This window comes from Propithecus coquereli, unplaced genomic scaffold, assembly GCF_000956105.1.
Source record: "Propithecus coquereli isolate 6110/MARCELLA unplaced genomic scaffold, Pcoq_1.0 Scaffold189, whole genome shotgun sequence".
Classification (NCBI taxonomy): domain Eukaryota; kingdom Metazoa; phylum Chordata; class Mammalia; order Primates; family Indriidae; genus Propithecus; species Propithecus coquereli.
Window position 1 is genome coordinate 267,955 of NW_012143745.1, and position 13,146 is coordinate 281,100.

At 40.1% G+C, this 13,146-nt stretch overlaps 1 protein-coding gene across 1 annotated transcript in view; it reads left to right on the plus strand.

Annotated features, from left to right (window-relative positions):
• Positions 1–13,146, plus strand: part of SLC16A10 (solute carrier family 16 (aromatic amino acid transporter), member 10) — a 127,641-nt gene that overhangs the window by 84,603 nt on the left and 29,892 nt on the right. The window contains exon 4 of the mRNA XM_012642833.1: positions 4,386–4,529. Within this exon, the coding sequence (XP_012498287.1) occupies positions 4,386–4,529 (144 nt within the window). The remainder of the gene's footprint in view (positions 1–4,385; positions 4,530–13,146) is intronic.

Below are 13,146 nucleotides of genomic sequence, written 5' to 3' on the forward strand. Positions count from 1 at the left end.
ATATTGGTTTTAAAAATAGGTTAAGTATGAAAACATCTCTTCAACATTTTCATGTCTCTACCCATGCAATTCTTTATTAGAAATATCAGTTTGGGGCCAGGTGCGGTGGCTCACGCCTGTAATCCTAGCACTCTGGGAGACTGAGGTGGAGGGTCACTCAAGGTCAGGAGTTCAAGACCAGCCTGAGCAAGTGAGACCCCGTCTCTACTAAAAATAGAAAGAAATTATCTGGACAACTAAAAATATACGGAAAAAATTAGCTGGGCATGGTGGCACATGACTGTAGTCCCAGCTACTAGGGAGGCTGAGGCAGAAGGATTGCTGGAGTCCAGGAGTTAGAGGTTGCTGTGAGCTAGGCTGATGCCACGGCACTCTAGCCCAAGCAACAGAGCAAGACTCTGACTCAAAAAAAAAATATCAGTTTTGCCCAATATTCTTTTTTTTATTCTATTTTTGTTGCCACTTGAACTCAAAGTTTTGCCCAATATTCATACTTTCTGCTGAACTAAAGTGCATACCAGTCTCCAGAAGAGGAGAAATGGGCAGAAATTTGTAAAATAGTGAGTAGCGGTCATGGGAGGACCAGGCTACAAAGAGAACACACCAGACCTTTTGGGTACTGCTGCCTCGGTGAGGAAGGATATCTAGGACCCACAGATCCAGCATCCCCAGATTGCCTCACTCACTGACTAAACAAACTTTTTTAGTTTGCAGATTTTGGTGGGGGATGGGTAAGGAGTATTAGAAGCTTTCTTTATTTAAATAACAACAATAACAAAATTTGATTAAATAATGTCCCATATAATTAAAGAATTAAGTTTCCATTTAAGCATAATTTGAATTACCCAATTTACCCTCTTTCAAAAGACTCCAAACATTTCACCTTATTATTCCTTTGAAGAATTACAAAGTAGAGCAGGGAGCAAAAATAACCACTAATAAAGAATAATAGCAATCTGGCAGCAGATGTTCTTGGTTTCATCAAAAGAATGACTGGTAAATTCAGTCTTATGAATACTAAAGAAAGTTTCTTGAAAACTCGTAATAGATCCTTTTGGTGCTTCCTGAAGTGGATCAATACATTGGGGTCTGGATTTAAATTTCAAATAAAGCCAGTGAGTGCACATTAATTATATCCCACCTGGCTTAGATCAGGTCATTCATTTTCCTCCAGAATTGAGCTGGAATCCATCTCTTTCAATTTTGTCTAATCGCACTTGATGGGGAGTAATAAAGGCCTGGAGAAATAAGCCAGCTTGAAGTCACCTTCATCAACAGTGTCTTTGTCTTTGCAGCCACAAGTAGATTCTTAAGCGTAATGCAAGCCACATAAGTAATTTTAAATTTTCTAATAGCCACATTAAAAAAAAAAGTAAAAAGAAACAAATGAAATTAGTTTTGTGATATGTTTTATTAATATTTAACCAATAATAACCAAAATATTGCAACATGAATCAATACCTAAAAATTATTGAGATATCATGCATGCTTTTTTTCCCATTAAGACTTCTAGGGGGGCAGGGAGAAAAAAAAAAGACTTCTAAATCATCTGTGTGTTTTGCACTTACAGCATCTCTCAATTCAAACTAGCTGTATTTCAGTGCTCAATTGGCCAGAGTGTTAACACAGTGTGCTTAAGGAAGCAGCTGGAGGTGACCTTGTGATAGCAAAGCAGAAGTCTTCATCTGTCAAACCAGAAGTTTGAGCTTTACTCTAAGGGATAGGGGAGCCATAAAAGGATCTTAAGCAGAGAAGTGACATTTAATTTTGAACTTAACCTAATAGCCTCAGGGAATATAGGTTAGAGGGGAGAGATTTAGGAGAGGGCGCTCAAGCAAGAAGCATGTTAGAAGGCTGCTGTTGTGGTCCGGATGAGGAGTGATAAGAATGGAACTAAAATACTACAGGGACCATGGACCAAAAAGGAAGCAAGTCTGAGAGATTTAGGTGGTAACATCATCAGGATTGGATTTGAAGAGAGGAAGATGGTGTAATCTAAGATGGTTGTCAGTTTTCTGCCGTGGGTAGTTAGGGCAAAAATGGTAGTATGAAGTGAAATGGGGGGAGATGAGTTCAGCATGGGGCATGTTGACTTTGAGGTGCCTTTAAGACAGGCAGGTGTGCATGTCTAGTTTTACATGACGAGTCTGCTCAAGAACTTTCAAAGAAGCTAACAAGGCTCAGTAGGAACACTTAATACCTAAGCTGCCAAATGAAAACCGTAGGCAATAAGAAGAAGTTAGAAAGTCAAAGAGGGTAGAAGAGGCAGCAGAAATGTGGAGAGGTAAGAACATATTAGCATGTTTAATTGACATTGTGAATAAACCTGTCCTACTGGGCCAGATAGGATTAAGGCTGAGATCAAAGCTGGCCTAATGCAGTTTGCAGACATGTTTTGTTTAGCTTTTGTAGGGTTGGATCACACAGTATTCTAAATTTAAGTACCAGCATTTCTACAGGAAATCCAGATTTCTGATTTTTCTTTAAAATAAAAGGTGGCTGGCAGTTAGATCTGACAACATTGGTAGTCATGTATGGTAATAATCCCTGAAGGGTGTGCCCTTTCTCTCCAGTGAATCCATTTTAATCCTTTATGTTATTTGGTTAGGCCTTATAGAAATGTGAATTTTCTATTTTTGAGCCAAGGATCAGTAGGTAATAAAAGTACAAAGATAGATTAGCAACAGATTATGGAGGGTTTTGAATACCAAACTAAGGAGTGTAAATGTAGGCAGTGGGCAACCTTTGAATAAGGAATTGATGAGATTAAAGCCATATTTAGGAGGATTATTCTAGACTAGTGTGAAAATATAGCCACTTATTAAATGATTCAATTTATATGAAATGTCCAGAATAGGCAGAGCCATGGAGAAAGAAGGTAGATTAGTGGTTATCAGGGGCTGGGGGAAGCAAGACCGGTTAGGGAGAACGTTTACTAGTTTTCAAAGAGAAGAAAGAAAGGAGACAGCGTTGAGATAAACAAATAGGCTTAAAAAATGCAAAATGAAAGTGTCTTACGCAGATGTCATCCAGAAAGACTACTCACTGCCATGTGGGAACCATATGGGCCATTGAACTTGGTGGGAAATTTGCTTGCAGACTTCCAGAACTCAGGCTGATGTTTGATGTGGAGGACAATGATTATTAGGTATTATGGAAAAGTCGAACAAAATATGCTTACTTACTGGTTATCAATGGCCCACAGGTGACTATAGGCACTGTTCTAAGTAGACTGTAAATGGAGGGGAAAGGTCTTTTTAATAAGAGACTAAAATTAACATCTGAGTATTATTAACTGTGTGCCAGGCACTATTCTAAGCTTTTTACACGATATTTTATTTAATCTTCATAACCACCCTCTGAAGTAGGTATTATTGCAATTTCCATTTTATAGATAAGGAAACTGAGACCCTAGAGGTTAAGAACTTACCCAAAGTCGCAAGGCTGATAAAGAGGGAACCAGAACTTGAAGCAAGCAGTCTGACTCTCCAGAGGCTTGTCATCTTTTTTTTTTTTTTTTCCGAGACAGAGTCTCACTCTGTTGCCCTGGCTAGAGTGCCGTGGCGTCAGCCTAGCTCACAGCAACCTCAAACTCCTGGGCTCAAGCAATCCTTCTGCCTCAGCCTCCCGAGTAGCTGAGACTACAGGCATGTGCCACCGTGCCCGGCTAATTTTTTCTATATATATTTTTAGTTGTCCAATTAATTTCTTTCTATTTTTAGTAGAGACGGGGTCTCACTCTTGTTCAGGCTGTTCTTGAGCTCTTGAGCTCAAACAATCCGCCCGCCTCGGCCTCCCAGAGTGCTAGTATTACAGGCGTGAGCCACCGTGCCCGGCCCAGAGGCTTGTCTTTGAACTGTGTTAAATTGCCTCTGAATCTTTATTTGTTCTCACATGGGCAACTGCATAGGTAGAGAACATTATGCTTTCATCCTGGAAGCTCTAGTATACTTATTTCAGGGCCATCAATTTGGTTCACGTCCTCCTAGAAGAAATGAAACTCAAGAATTGACCCTTTAACTGTCTCTCAGAAGTAGATAATGTGCTAGGTCCTTGGGTGACCTTGAGAGAACAAGGCTGTGGTGTGTTCAGAGGTTCTGTTCTCTTCCTTTAGCTAATGGCTTAATGTTAGCTTATCAAGTGTGTGCTGGTAACCCTTTATTGGGAAAACTCCTATTTCTTTTTATGTGAGCTAGATCATATTAGATTTTGTTCATATATTTTCATGAAAAATTACCACAGAATAAATTTTATAATTACTTCAATTTGGAAGGGGGTGAGAGTCCATAACATTGTAGAAAAACAAAGGCATTTGATGCATAGCCTCAAACCGTGTCAAGTTTTCCTACCATATATATTATGGTTTCCTTCTCTTTGGTCTACAGATGAAACATGTAAAGGAAAGATTTCAAGATGAAAAAAATAAAGAGGTGGTTCTCATGTGTATTGGCATCACTTCAGGAGTTGGACGACTGCTCTTTGGCCGGATTGCAGATTATGTACCTGGTGTGAAGAAGGTTTATCTGCAGGTACTTTTTTATACCTTTTCCCTAACAAAATTATTCTTATTACCTAATGGCTCATTAAATATACTTCTATGCTTAAATTTTTTTATAAAAATAAGAAACATTTTCTAGAACATAACTTCTACAAGCAGTTTTTCAAGGACAAAATCAGTATGAGTTTAGGTTTTAAACATGAGAAATTGGCAATGAAACAACAGTCTTCTTTGTTTTGTTGTAGAACTCCAGCAAACCAAAATGGTTTTTGCCCATTACTTTTTCTAAGAATGTTTTTTGGCATAGTTCTCATAGTCATGTGCAGATCCTGTGCCTTTTGTAATGTCTTATGAAATTTGGGTGCATGTGTAACTTTTGAGCTTCTTTATTGAAAATTACCCCCTTGGGTGTTGTGGGGTGTGCATAAAAATATGCTAATTCCAAGATCATTACTGATACTTATTCAACAGAACAGGTATTTAAGTGACTCCTTCATGCCAGATACTGTGCTAAATGCTGCAGAGTTAAATGAAACATGGTCTGTGCCCTCAGTTACTAGCTAGTAATCTCTTAGGAGACAAATACTAAGCAGTGTTGCAGCACAGTGAAATAATGAGTGTGCTAGGTGGTGCCATGGAAGCAGAGGCACCCAGCTTCTGAATCACTTAGTGAGGTCTGAGCAGTGTTAAGAGGTGAGGACTAGGTATGTAGATAAGGAAGATGGAGAAAGATGCTCCAAGCAGAGGAAACCATACGGGCAAAGACGTGGTAGTGTCAATATGGGATGTTATGTCCGGGAAACCGAATGTTCGAGTGAAATAAAGGGAGAATAGTAGATGGATTGGTTGGGGGTACAGGCAGGAAGCAGATTGGCAAGGGCCTTTACATACATAAAAGAGGATGAACTCTATCCCGACATCTACCAGGAGCCATTAAAGGATTTTAAGCCAGGGATTAACATGAGTTGTGTTGTATGAAGATCAATCTGGAAACTATGAAGGGTGGAATGGCGTGGAGGAGGGGGCAAGAGTTGAGATAGTCACAAAATGCCACATATTAAATGATTCCATTTATGTGAAATGTCCAGAACAGGCAGAGCCATGGAGAAAGAAGGTAGATTAGTGGTTATCAGGGGCTGAGAGGAGGAAAGAATGGGGAGTAACTGCTACTGGGTATGGGGTTTCTTTGTGGGGTGAGGAAAATGTTCTAAAATTAGATAGTGGTGATGGTTGCCCAATGTTGTGAATGTACTAAAACCCACTGAATTGTATACTTTAAGTGGGTGAATTTTATGGTATGTGAGTTATATGTCAACAAAGCTACTATTTAAAAAAGAGTGGAGACACAGGGACTAGTTGGAGACTATTGAAGTAGTCTAGGCAGAAAGAACCAAGGGAGCAAATAGAGTAAACAAGGGATACAGAAGATGAGACTTTGATGGAGCCACTTGAGCTGGATCTGAGATTTGTGGCTTGGGTCTAACAGAGTAGATGGTTTTGCTATCTTACCAAGATTTATAATTCAGTAAATCCACATAGGATGATGAGTTTATTTTTGCCATGTTAAGCTTCTGGTGTCTGTGAGAAAGCCAAGTTGAGTTTGGAGCTCATGGGAGAGTCTGGATAAGAGACCTGTGAGACATGGGCTATATGGGGTGAGTGGAGGACTATAGGCTTCCAAGGGAGACTGAAGGGAGTAGCCAGGTTGGTAAGAAAAAAAAAGGGAGTAGAATGTTTCTAGGAGCAGGAGTGGTCAGCAGTGTCAGTAGCTAGTGACAGGAAGACTAAAATTTTTCCATTGGATTTAGCAACAGGCCATTAGGGATCTTACAGAGAATGGTTTCAGTGGAGTGTGAGGTGCAAAAGACTGATCATGATCAGTTGAACAAGTGGAAATATAGAAACTTTGTCCAAAAGGTTGGCTGTGGAAGGGAGGTAAAGGAGAGCCACATGGGGGTATTCAAGATTGAGAGATTAAGCATGTCTACCTCTTAGAGAGGAAAGGCAGTATTTGAGCAGGGTCTTGAAAAATAGGTGAAATTTTAGCACAGTAAAATGATTGCCCCGGCCCTTTAAGGGAGGTACCGTCATTATTTCTACTTATAATTTTTTTTTCTTTTTTATTTATTTATTCTTTTTTTTAATTTTTTTTTTTTTTTTTTTTGAGACAGAGTCTCACTGTGTTGCCCGGGCTAGAGTGCTGTGGCATCAGCCTAGCTCACAGCAACCTCCAACTCCTGGACTCAAGCGATCCTCCTGCCTCAGCCTCCCGAGTAGCTGGGACTACAGGCATGTGCCACCATGCCCGGCTAATTTTTTCTGTATATATATTTTTAGTTGTCCAGATCATTTCTTTCTATTTTTTAGTAGAAACGGGGTCTTGCTCTTGCTCAGGCTGGTCTCGAACTCCTGACCTTCAACGATCCACCCGCTTCGGCCTCCCAGAGTGCTAGGATTACAGGCGTCAGCCACCGGTCCGGCCTTTTTTTTCTTTTTAGAGACAGGTTATCACTCTGTCACCCAGGTTGGAGTGCAGTGATGCGATCATAGCTCATTGCATCCATAAACTCCTGGACTCAAGTGATGCACCCACCTCAGCCTCCCGAATAGTTGGGACTATAGGCATGTGCCACCATGCCCAGCTGATTTTTCTTTTTTTTTTTTTTTGAGACAGAGTCTCATTCCGTTGCCCGGGCTAGAGTGCCATGGCGTCAGCCTAGCTCACAGCAACCTCAAACTCCTGAGCTCAAGCAATCCTCCCGCCTCAGCCTCCCAGAGTGCTAGGATTACAGGTGTGAGCTACCACACCCGATTATTTCTGCTTATAGATGTGAATGCTGAGGAACAGAGAAGCTACCTTACTATGGGTATCTGTGTGTGTGTAGGTCCAGGCAGACTGTCACAGGAAAGCATCTGTTCACACAGCTAGAAGGAATTGTAGACAGTTGGTAGTGTGGTACTTTTGAAATGTATTTATTATATTATGATCATTCCCTCTTTTATCAATACCTCACTGTGGATATCCTTGTCTAACATTTAGCTAAACATTTATAGGCTTGTTCTCAAGTGCCAAGGGAGCCCTCTGATGCACATTTGTTGCATTACAGATTGTCAGCTTCCTTTTTATTCATTCAAAAAATTATGAGGACCTCCTGTGCCCCAAGCACCAGCCTAGACCCGCCAGATACCAACAAGACAGACGTGGTCCCTGAGTTCCTAAAGCAAGACTGAGAGAGAAAAAGCTGGGTGTGTTTGAGAACTCAAGGAGACAGAGAGAGTGACATGGGAAGAGACTGGAAAGCTAGGAGGGGCCAGATTATACAGGGCCTTGAAAGCCAAGATGAAGAGATTTTGCTTTAAGTGTAGTGGGCCTTTATTGGAGAATGTCAGTCTGATTTTGCATTTTAAAGTCACTGTGTTTGCTCTGTATGTGGAAGATGGACTTCAGGGAGGGAAGCAAGAGTACAAGAGGGGAGGAAGACCAGCTGGGAGACAATACAGTGGTGCAGGTGATGGAGGCCTGGACTAAGGTGCTATAATGGATGAAGTCATGATACATTTTATACATCAATGTTTTACTTCAAAACAACTTTTGAAAGTTTTCCCCCTGCAAATGGGGCAAATAGGTCATTTGCAACATTTTGGGAGTGCATTTTAATACTCGAGTATTTCAAGTAATTTACAAAAGAAAATATAGCCTTTCCTAACTTGTCCCATGTTGGTCTGCAGTTACAAAGCAGTAAGTTAAAAGTCAGTATTGTGGGTCAGATATTTCATTTTGGATCAAAGTTTAGCCACAACCTGGCTTCTTTTAAGTCTTATCTAATTTTTTCGTCTGAATGTAGCGCAGTGTTGGGGCACCCAGCCGTATATGCTGAGTCACAGGTGTGATGGCTGCATTTCAGACAGGCCTGTGAAGGAGTAAGAAAGTCTTCAGTGTGTCCTGTGACGGCTGGGAGCCCTGGGTAGACTCCACCTTGAGAACACAGTGGCACAGGAGACACACAGGCCAACCCATGCAGGGTACTGGACTCACTCCCATAGTCGCTCCCCTCTGCCTCTCCTTTTTCCTGGCTTCCCTGCCCCAACTTCCCAAACACTCAGTGTGGTTTTTGATTCTTGGCTCTTTCTTCTCTGCTACAACCGACTCTAGCTCTGCCTGTTTGTTCATTCCTCTTTCTCCCTCTCTGCCTCCCTGGCTGTCTGCCTTTTGGCCCAGCCTTTAAGGGTTGGAATGTTCTTCTGCTTACTTTCCCTTCTTCCCTTTCATTGGTAGTGTGTTTTCTCAGATGTAACCATTCCCTGCTTTTGACTATTATAGCCCAACCACATGGGGCTGTGACAGTTCTCTTCCCTCCTTGTCGCCTTGAAGCCATTTCTGAGTAGCAGCTGGGCCTAGAACACTGGTGACACAGACACTTTTTTCACAACCCTCCCACATGATCTAGTTTCGGATCACAGTCATCCCCAGTTTGGGAGGCTGCAGAGCAGAAGAGCACAGGCTCTGGAGTGAGACACCAGTTTACTCCAGTTCTACCACCAACTTGTGTTCAAAACCGACATCAGGCTGTGGTGAGGATTCTTGATGACAGCTTATGTAAAGTACTTGGTCCAGGCTGGATGATTAATAAATGCTTGCTTTATTATGTTTTAATATTCTGTTAAATACTTAAGGCCGATCCTGATTTGGAATCGGTCTCAAGAAAGGAGACCTAGTTATCCTGAATCAGAGTCTTTGCTTATAATTCAAAACAAATTTTTTTTTTTTGTAGAGACAGGTTCTCACTGTGTAGTCCAGGCTGGTATCCAACTCTTGGCCTCAAGCAATCCTCTTGCCTTGGTCTCCCAAAGTGCTGGGATTACAGGTGTGAGCCACTGTGCCCGGGCCCTAGAGTCTTTGCTTATAGATAACAGAGTTTAGGAATATATCTGACACTTTTTTTTTTTTTGAGACAGAGTCTTACTCTGTTGCCCAGGTTAGAGTGCCATAGCATCAGCCTAGCTCACAGCAGCCCAACTCCTGGGCTCAAGCAATCCTTCTGCCTCAGCCTCCTGAGTAGCTGGGACTACAGGCATGTGCCACCATACCCGGCTAATTTTTTCTATCTGTATATTTTTAGTTGGCCCAGCTAATTTCTTTCTATTTTTAGTAGAGACAGGGTCTCGCTCTTGCTCAGGCTGGTCTCGAACTCCTGAGCTCAAACAATCCACCTGCCTCGGCCTTCCAGAGTGCTAGGATTATAGGCATGAGCCACCATGCCCAGCCATATCTGACACTTCTGCTTAACGGTTCTGAATTTAAACTTCCATCTAACAATTCTAAATTTTCAACCTAACAACTCTAAATGCTGAGTGAAATCCACTGCTCCTGCCAGAAGAGATGATTGAATTGCATTATATAGAATAATAATGGTTAAAGAAAATCTTTGCAGAAGTTCCTGGGGTATGTACTTTATTGGGAGAGGAAAGGCTGCATGTGCCCTGGTATCATCTTAACATTTTCCCTAACCTCACAGGTGCGTCTTTCTGATTACCATTAAATTACTGCAAATTTGTTAATATGTAGATGTTTTAGAAGGGTGAGAGTGTTTCAAAGGTTTGAAAGTTATAACCTTGCATGAAAGAATTGAAAACTTTGGATTTATGTCACTTTTCCATTGTGTCATGTATCTCTGTGACATGGACATATGGAAGCAGAAATCATGTCCACGTATACAAAGCGGACAACCCAAACAACATGCCTGTGTGCATGCCTGTAGCTGGGACTACAGGCATGCACCACCATGCCCGGCTAATTTTTTCTATATATATATTTTTAGTTGTCCAGATAATTTCTTTCTATTTTTAGTAGAGACGGGGTCTCGCTCTTGCTCAGGCTGGTCTCGAACTCCTGAGCTCAAACAATCCGCCCGCCTCGGCCTCCCAGAGTGCTAGGATTACAGGCGTGAGCCACCGTGCCCGGCCTAAGGCTGAATTTTTTAAAGAATATATTCATGAGTTACTTTTGTAACTTAGAAAAATTAATGACTTTCATATCCACCTTCCTGTGTAAGCTTCCTCTTCCAGTTCAGGTAGAGTAAACTGATCAGTGTTGCCCAATTTTTTTTTTCATTCCATTTTAGCATTTTACATTTTCCTAAAGATGTCTTGGGATGAGGGTATATACTTTACCACACCTAGGATATTTACAAAATGGTATCCAAATACTTAACAATTCTCTAGCCTAAATAAAGAATCAGAGATCCCATACTCATAGTCTCATCTTTTTTTTTTTTTTTTGAGATAGGGGAATCTCACTATGTTGCCTAGGCTGGTCTCGAACTCCTGGCCTCAAGTGATCCTCTTGCCTCAGCCTTCCAAGTAGCTGGGATTATAGGCTCAAGCCACTGTGCCCTGCCATAATCTCATCTAGACTGGCACTGGGCATGAATACGTCAAGTGCCAGTTCCTCCATCAGGTAGAAAGGATAGTACTCATGTGCCATGGAAAAGGTTGAACAGACTCCCTGTGAAACACTTAGAAAATATTATGGCCACCAGCCACATCCGGCTATGTGGCCTAAACATTTCTCTTTAGTTTGTGGAGGACCAGCAGAACTCTGCTGCCAACTATTTTCTGTCCTGAGTGCCTAGCCAGAGGCTGCGAAAGTCTGGAAAGTTGATATTGAATAAACTTATAGGATCAACACTTGAATCTAACTGTGGCCAATTAAGTGTCTGTCTCCAAAAATGCCTTCTGCTTATTCAGGTGCAGCTCATCTTTCCTCTTGAGCTACACTTAGATTCCTGAGCAAAACTTAACCTGACATTTCTCCCAGAATGTTTTCTTTGTGATAACAAAGAAATGGGAAAGGTAATAGCACAAAAATTTTTATCTTTAGGTAAACAAACTAACTCACAGGGGGTTAATTCTTTTAGAGCCTGTGGTACTATGACAAAAGATACTTCCTTGGATGGTTTTAAGCAAACAAAAGCAATATAGACATCTAAACTGTCATTGTCTAATGTCAGTGCCAGAGCCTAGAAGAAAATGAGGAGCTTCTGAATCTCTTATTTGCATCTAACCAGAGCTGCTGTGTTTGCAAGAAAAAAAAAAAAAGATTGTATATAATACTAAGCTTATTCATCCTTTAAACTGGGGCCCAGTATGTACAGATCAATATTTATTTTGGAGTGATGAGGAAGTACTGAGCCTCTTATATGTACAGTTTGCTAAACCCTCGGCATGTGTTCCTGGTGACTTGGGTGTCCTTGTGTATGAGGAACAGGTGTGTTCTCACCAGCTTGGCCTACTTACCTCCTAATTTAGCTACATTTTGGGTGGAAAGATCTGCTGGGAAAGAGCATCACTAATATAGCTACAAATAAGGTAGAAAGAAGCAGTGAGTTATTTTTCTGAGGAATGCTTTAGGAATAAATGTGTAAATTTCTATAAACTCGAGTCTTAAAAGAAAACTAAAAATTTTAGTGTTAAATAACAACTAAATTAATAAATCATTGTCAAATAATTAAAAAAGAATATAAATTAATATAGTTTGAATTGAGAAAAGGAGAACTTGCAAACAGGTAAAGTATTAAGAAATAATATGTTTAAAATATATAGTAATAAATTTGAAACTCTTAAGTGAATAATTTTTTACAAAACTGACCAAAGACCAAAAATTTGAAGAGGCCAAAAATGGATAAAGAAATCAGGAAAACTACCAAAAGTAAAGTGCCTGGACTCATGTTATATAAATTGTTCCAAGAAAGCATTCATAATTAAGCAAAATTGACTTTGTGCCAACTACTGCATTAGGCTTCCAACATTCACTAAATATAAAATTCTACAGAGCTGTTTTTCTTATCTTGAAAGAAATTTGTACTGAACAAAATAGGAAAAGAACATGAAACACATTAAAAGAAAAAAATATATTCTTGAAAGCTAACCTAGTATAATTACAATGGTGTGGCTGGAAATGTTTGGTCTGTGGTTTTACCAATTAAATCCATTGAATCTGGCCCAGTAGTGTCCTAAAGTTTTATTCTAGATTCTCTGGAGTTTGTCATTATAGATATGTTTTCTAAGATTTAAATAACTTTCTATGTTATCTCCTTTTGTGTTTGTAGATAGAATAAAAATGTATCTATGATTAGGAATATTAAGGTTTGTCTGGTTAGTTTTTCAATAAAAATAAGTACTGAAATCTTTACCTATTTGTTAATTTCAAACCCCTTTCTACATTTTGATTTCTCTTTAGATCTCTTTTTGTTGAAGCATCAGGAAGTCTTTACTTGCTCAAGGTCACAAAGAGCCAGAACCTGATCTTGTTCCTCTGAGCCCTAGTTCTTTCCAACCTGCCAGGCTGCAAGCCCAATAATTACCCACTGCTAAGAAATTATGTTTATGCTTTCATGGAAGTTGGGTTCGAGAAAAGGATGTTTAATTAGAAAATAAAAATCAGGAGAATGGGGATATTGTGTTCTTTAGAAATGCTAGTGTGAAGTGCCAGGTTTATTTTTCAAATAGTCAACTCAGATTCTTGAATGTATCATAATTTTACCATAAAACCATGTTAGTAATGAAGAAAAATTTACACAGTTATATGGTATGATAGTATGAAAAAAAGAACTAACCTGGATGTGAAACATTTTTCTTTTTTTTTTTTT